We start from the raw sequence: 6,481 nt of genomic DNA on the forward strand, positions 1-6,481 counted from the left end.
CCAAAATATGAATTAAACTTTTACATTTGGTTTCGCACATTTGGAAATTAATTCGAATCAATTGACATTCGCGTAGTTCCTGTTTCTTCGAGATATGTAAAATTATTGGCTCCTTTTTCCATAATGAGAATGTTACAAAGTGATTTATAATTAAAACGTATCTATTTCCTAGTATATATACTCAGAACTAGCATAAAGATGTATTTAACATTTCTGAAATTCGCCAGATTATCCCAAAATATGAATTAAATCTTTGCATTTGGTTTCATATTTATGGACGTCAAGTCGAACCAACTATCGTTCGCATAGTTGCTGTCTTTTCAAGCTACGCAAAATTATTGGCTTCTTTTATCATAATGAGAATATTTCCAAAAGATTTCTCATTAAAGACTCGTCTATCGCCTAGTAAACACACTCGAAACTAGTATAAGGATGTATCTAACATTCCTCAAATTCGCCAGTCTATCCTAAAATATGAATTAAACCTATGCATTTGGTTTCATATCTATGGACATCAATTTGAATCGACTGGTATTCGCATATTTCCTGTCTCTTCAAGATACGTAAAATTATTGGCTTCTTTTATCATAATGAGAATGTTCCCAAGAGATTTCTCATTAAAGACTCGTCTATCGCTTAGCATACATACTCAAAACAAGTATAGAGGTGTGTCTACCATTTCTCAAGTTCGCCAGTTTATCTGAAAATATGAATCGAATGTTTTCATAGGTCTGGACATTGATTCGAATCGATTGGCATTCGCCTAGCTACAATTGACTTTCCTCATACGTCTCTTATCACGATTGGAATATTGCCAAGAGATTTTTCATTAAAAGCGTGTCTATCTCCTAGTATAAATACTCAGTACAAGCACAGAGGCGTATCTAACATTTCTCATATTGGCGAGTTTATCCCAAAAGATGAATTGGACGGTTGCGTGCGGTTTCATACGTTTCGACATCGACTCGAATCGACTGGCATTCGCGTAGCTCCCCTGACCTTGACACGTTTCACGCCTGAGACACTTTCACTGAGAATTTAGACGACGCGACGCAGCATCTACCAGTATACCATACCTGCGGTATATATATACATAGGTGATAGCGCATGCGTCAGGATCGATAGAGCAGTTGATATAGGAAATCAAGAACTGTCCGAAGGGACGAAGGTGAAAGAATAATTCCTCTACAAGAGCGGCATTGACCTAAATCCCTCCCGACGTCCTTTAAAACCTGACATTCGACGCAGTACATTCTTCGTGTCGTTAAATACAGTATAATACAATTCAATAATCCATACTGAACGCTGAATCTACCATCGCCACGGTCAACGACCAATCAACAGTTTTCTTCCTAAAACTGAATCGGTTTAACGAGAGATGGGACACGGACTGCAACAGCTGATCGAGCGAGACTCCAGTCCAGGGAGTCTGCGTACGTGTACTCGACCTATTTACCCAGTGACCCTTGCTGACACAGTAACGTATTTCCCATTGCTTCTTCATCTTCTTCTTCATCTTCTTTCCACACGAATTTTCCTGAACATCCAACAGCGCTACTGTGACTAGCACTACCTTTCTACGTAACATTTCTTCCAATTCCAACAGCACGGTCGTTCTCAGCAACAAAGACGACTAGCTTTAGCATTACACACGAGCAAAGCGTACATAGGGTGAATTGCTCTCCACAGGTCGAGTGTACAGATTTGGTTCTCTCTTCCGAAATCGATACTGGCCGTGGCCCTCGAAGCACTGGACCTACTTTCTCGAAAACATTCGATGCTTCATTCTCCATTCTATGACTAAAATAATGCCATTCTCCATTCTATGACTAAAATACTGTCGATTCTCTGGCTATTGTTCGACTGTAGCTACGAGCAACGAGGTCACGATTGATCTGCTTCTTGATTATTAAAGATCACCCTCTGCTATATAGCCATCTATCTCTCTCCCCTCTCTCCTCGGTTCTTACAAGCTTTTCGCACACTGAAACGGTATAAGAGTGAATTAGAGCGAGAGCTGCCATCTATCGGCCAAGTATAATCTACGCAAGCAACTGGAGATAGAATAATGGTGTAATTGATTAATTGGTGTATAGTTTATCTACAGGCAGTAACCGCCAATGGGGGGGGGGGGGTGGTTAGGGAAGGTGAAGAAGATACTCACTGCCATTGGAAACCACCGGTGATGCCTTCCTTCAAGCGATCTTTCAGGCTGCGTTGCCTCGACGGTATACCAGAGTCTTCCTGTCGCATAGACGGAGGACCACTTCCGGTTCCGCTACCGCCATCCCCACTCCCGGAAAACAACGCCATTCCTCCTGCGGCCACACTTGGAATTTTTTAACTCCCACCTCTCCTGGAGAAAAACTCCTTAACTCATCTGGACCCCCGGGATGAGATCGCAGTCCAGGCTCTATCGATAATTCTCTCCTCTCATTGACTGCTGCTTCGTCATGCTTCTTCTTCGCCCTGTCCTTCCGCTGACTGCTCCGCACGACTTCTCGCAATCTTCCAGTTGAATTGAAGCATTCGCCTCAGTAGCACCACCTACGTGATGATCCAGCCAGTCTCGTGTCAATAACAAACACACTGACGCCACCACACACATACACAAAGATGGAGTCTGTTAGTTTTCAGTTGAATTCGTACGAATAAAAGATTGGCTTTATGTATATATATATATATATGTTAGGAAAGAGAGAGAATAATATAGAGATAAAGGGGAGTTGTTTGTTCTTCGTTCGCTAGAAATTGACGAGACAAGGAGTTATTTAGTGGCTATTATTAAGACACTGGAATTGTCAGGGGCGTATAACGTATCGTATCCAGTTATCGATCGATGTTGCTTGAAACAAGATTTCTCGCGAAGGTCAAGGTTAAGGTCAAGGTGAGAGGTAGGCGCAAGGACTGGATCGAGAAGTTTCAAGAGGAGAGGAGAAATTCGTTGCAGGAGGCGCGTTCTCGTGCAAAAATTGATCGACTCGCCGAAAGGAGCGATTAATTCCTCTATAGGAGGAATATTGAACGAATAGGAATGCAGCGACCTATCGCCGGCTGCGACCAATGGTACTGCTGACTCTGCGCAAACATAACAACATCGTGGCAGCACGTGGCCCCCCTATTGGATTACCAACGAATCCTCTTAGCATGCATAAAAGCTTTCAAGGTTAACCTCCATCGACCTCTGCCATTATCCACCAACGAATTTCCTCGAAAGAACATTTCAAGAGTTTCTCACTGGTCAACAGGTTTGTTCGTGCAACGTCGAATAGCTTCGGTCCTGCACCGACTAGACTTTTCGAGCAACATCGATTCTGATTGGCCGCGAGAATCAGCCTGAGTGGGTATGGTGGAGGAGGAGGGGGAGGGGCTTTGAGATTTCGAACAATATTTAGGTTATAAGAAATCCTAACCGTCGGTGCTCACGGAAAGATCGTCGCGAAGCAACTGAATTGAGCTAACCGTCGTTTGGGCGCGCACCCTCTGTTGCTACTAGTGCCCCCTACCTCTCCTAGTTTACAGCAGACCTCGACGTCAGTCCACCCCAAACCACCCACCTCTCTGAAAGCTTAGCTTTAAAACTCTCTTCGCTTCCCAACAGAGGGAATATTAACCGTCAACGGAATTTCCATCGACAGGATCGTAATAACAGTGTTTATGTAATGCGTTTATGTACTGTGTGGGGCGCTACAGACAAAACAGTAGTATACCTGCAAGGAGTAGGAGGTTAGGTTGGAAAAGCCGTCGGGAGGGCGAAGAGGGTGTTAGGGGACGGAGGAAAAGCTGGTCGATAGCACAAGGTCGTTCGGTATCGACAAGTCCCTCGCAAACCTCTTTCTACAGGCTGTGTCAAGCCAATACCGGCTCGATAGTCCTTGCGGCTTTCATTAGGGCACCTCCTATATTCCTTGTCGCTCTCTAGCTCTGTCATTCGCTTCTTCCAGATTTTTAGCTGCCACCACGAGCGAGCTTATATCTCCGATACCCCTGATGGCACGTACAAGCGTTCTATCGATCATTTGCCGCTATAACGTCCTCGTAACAAAACAATGGTAGAAAGAAAAGATCTGGATTAAAAACAAAAAATGCAGGGAGGACAATGCTGGTGCTAATGAGAACTCCGTACTCGGAGAGCGATTGTCAATCGGGGTTCAACGCGTCCTCCCTCTACTCGTGGTATTGTCTTCTTTTCTCAGTCACCGGCTTACGGCTCAAGGACGAGCTAAGACAAAAGATGATACGGTCTTTGGACTCGTTACTTTTCCAAACATCCAGTTTTATACTTTTTTCACTGGTAGTTCGCGTATTGTACATATATAGATATACGTGTACATGGCTCGAAAATATTTAAACACCTGCCTAACAGATAGCTTCCCCCTTTTGCGCACGTAGCTGATGCATGCATAATGATATGTGCTACGTCGGAAGTACGTAGTCTCTTTTGGATAAGACGCTCTTATTTATTTCATCCACTAGCTGACAACTATGGCAGCGGTAGGCTTCCTCCTAAATTATGTTGCACGTGAGATTTTTCACGTCACTGCAAAAAACACGTGCTACTCTCGTCCATAGTGCACAGTATAATGCTACACTGGAGTTATATAAGCTCGAAAACTCTCAGTTTTCGGAGAAACAGCAGCGACCGTGTTTATTATTTTTCGCTCCATAGGCAAAAGAAAAAAAGATCAACTGAACAGTGGTCGTTGAGTTTCAGTTCGGGATGCGTTTGAATATCGTGAACAATTTCGTCGACTCGCGCGATCATCGACTATGTTTACGGTAATGCAACGTTGTCTATTTTTTTCCTCGAGCCACACACAAGAGAGAATATCTATGCCACAGCGAAATTTAATTTCGCGTCCGGCTGCATCGAAATTACATTGTAGCGAAACAATATTATAATGGCATTCTCGGTTTAAATTTAATAAAGAAAGCAATATGGCGCGCTTCATGCGTGTATCCGGGCATGTTTGTATACACGGATTTCTGGCTGCACATAACTACCGAATTGAACTGAATAAAAGCCAAGAGAGATTAATTATAAAGTAGAGCAATTAGTAGATAGAGAGTGTTACTTACATTTTGTCGTAATCTGCCATCCACTTACTGCCTGGGTGGTGGTAGGTATGGTTATCAGAGGGTATCACTCTCACTAAAATTCACTTTTAACTTGAGGCTCTCTGCTATGATGTGTTCCTCTCTCTAGCTCGCTCTCAAAACGTAATTAGCTTCGCGAATCGTCCAAGAACATGAGGAGGAGGAGCGGTGAGTTTGTCACGGAAGTAGTTTGAGGGGAATTAAATGCTACGAGGCTCTACGTGACTGTTCGCATAGAGGTAAACTGTAAAGACCGTGGATGGACGAGTTGATGCTGCGCATACAATCAACCGGCGTTATTAGAAAAAAAAACAGAGAGAGAAAGAGAGGAAGCCAATGACAGAAACGCACCTCGTGCACAAATCGTTCTCCTTCCACGTCTCTCCTCCGCTCTTTTCCCTTTCCTCTTTGCCTTTACGTCGTCTGGTCTGGCTCTGGAAAATGCCTGGCTGGCTGTTCGCGAACGACCGATCGATCGCGCCAAGTAAAAAGCAATGGAAAACGCGCAAAATGTCACGACACCAGATACACGCCAGCTTTTCGATCTTGATCAATTACATCGCCCAGCTGGATAAACGTAGGGCGATATTTTTTCTTGTCGAAAATACTCCTAGACAAACGCGCATAGAACGCGAAACTCGCAGCTCTCCACATGAATAATTGTTGACAGGCGCCTTGTCGCTCAATTGTTCGTTGCCGCCATTACGAATCTTCGCTACATCTGACGGCAACTCTAACTAACCTTTAGTTTCGTCAGCAGATTCACAACCGTCGGCAATAGTAAGACACGGTCGATAATATCAATTTCTACCTTCAAATAACCACCGTTCACTAATGACATCTGGCGCCAGCAAAATACGATTTCTTTCTTATTAGTCAAATAACGGGCGTCTCCCGCTTCTCCATTAGAAAACATTTTCCAGACCTCTAAAACATGTTCTTGTGTCAGACTTTTTTGCAACTGGTAGAATTATGGCATCAATTTTCATCCTCTTAATCTGTTTAAACGATCGATGCGCATTATTCTAATTAACATAGTTTACTGCCAGAGGCACGTAAAACGATTAGAGTTGTAAAAATGCTTTGTTCTTATTGTGCAATTGACGCATTGAGGAGTCGTAAGACACGTGGTTATTTTCGAATGACGGTGTGAGCAAATGTTGACTCATTTTGCATCGGCACTCGGCAGTGGCAATGGTTCCGTGTAGTGTACTGCTGCATACTGTAATGTGCACCTCCCCCCCCCCCCCCTCCTTTCCCCACGTCGACATAAAACACTCGCGCGAACACCGTAGGCACGCTCGCCAGGAACAAATAATATGCATGCACATATCCGTAACGAAAAAATTCTCGCATTTCACAGCTGCAGGAGCAGAGTCCAATT

The 6,481-nt window shown here is 43.8% G+C and overlaps 1 protein-coding gene across 7 annotated transcripts in view; it reads right to left on the reverse strand.

Annotated features, from left to right (window-relative positions):
• The window catches only part of mtd (mustard), a 34,682-nt gene extending 28,755 nt beyond the window's left edge, over positions 1 to 5,927 (reverse strand). The window contains exons 1-2 of one of the 7 annotated variants that reach the window (XM_066743942.1): positions 5,080 to 5,927; positions 2,165 to 2,589 (exon numbers count right to left, since the gene is read on the reverse strand). In XM_066743942.1, coding sequence (XP_066600039.1) covers positions 2,165 to 2,313 — 149 coding nt within the window. In that variant the 5' untranslated portion in view covers positions 2,314 to 2,589; positions 5,080 to 5,927. Of the gene's footprint in view, positions 1 to 1,315; positions 1,345 to 1,666; positions 1,688 to 2,164; positions 3,470 to 5,079 lie in introns of those variants that run through there. The other 6 variants (XM_066743955.1, XM_066743987.1, XM_066743936.1 and 3 more) reach the window with 6 other exon arrangements.
• Positions 5,928 to 6,481: the final 554 nt, after the last annotated feature.

This window comes from Prorops nasuta, unplaced genomic scaffold (genome assembly GCF_024137725.1).
Source record: "Prorops nasuta isolate Cenicafe-Biocafe unplaced genomic scaffold, Cenicafe_Pnas_1.2 PNAS00002, whole genome shotgun sequence".
NCBI classification, from domain to species: Eukaryota; Metazoa; Arthropoda; class Insecta; order Hymenoptera; family Bethylidae; genus Prorops; species Prorops nasuta.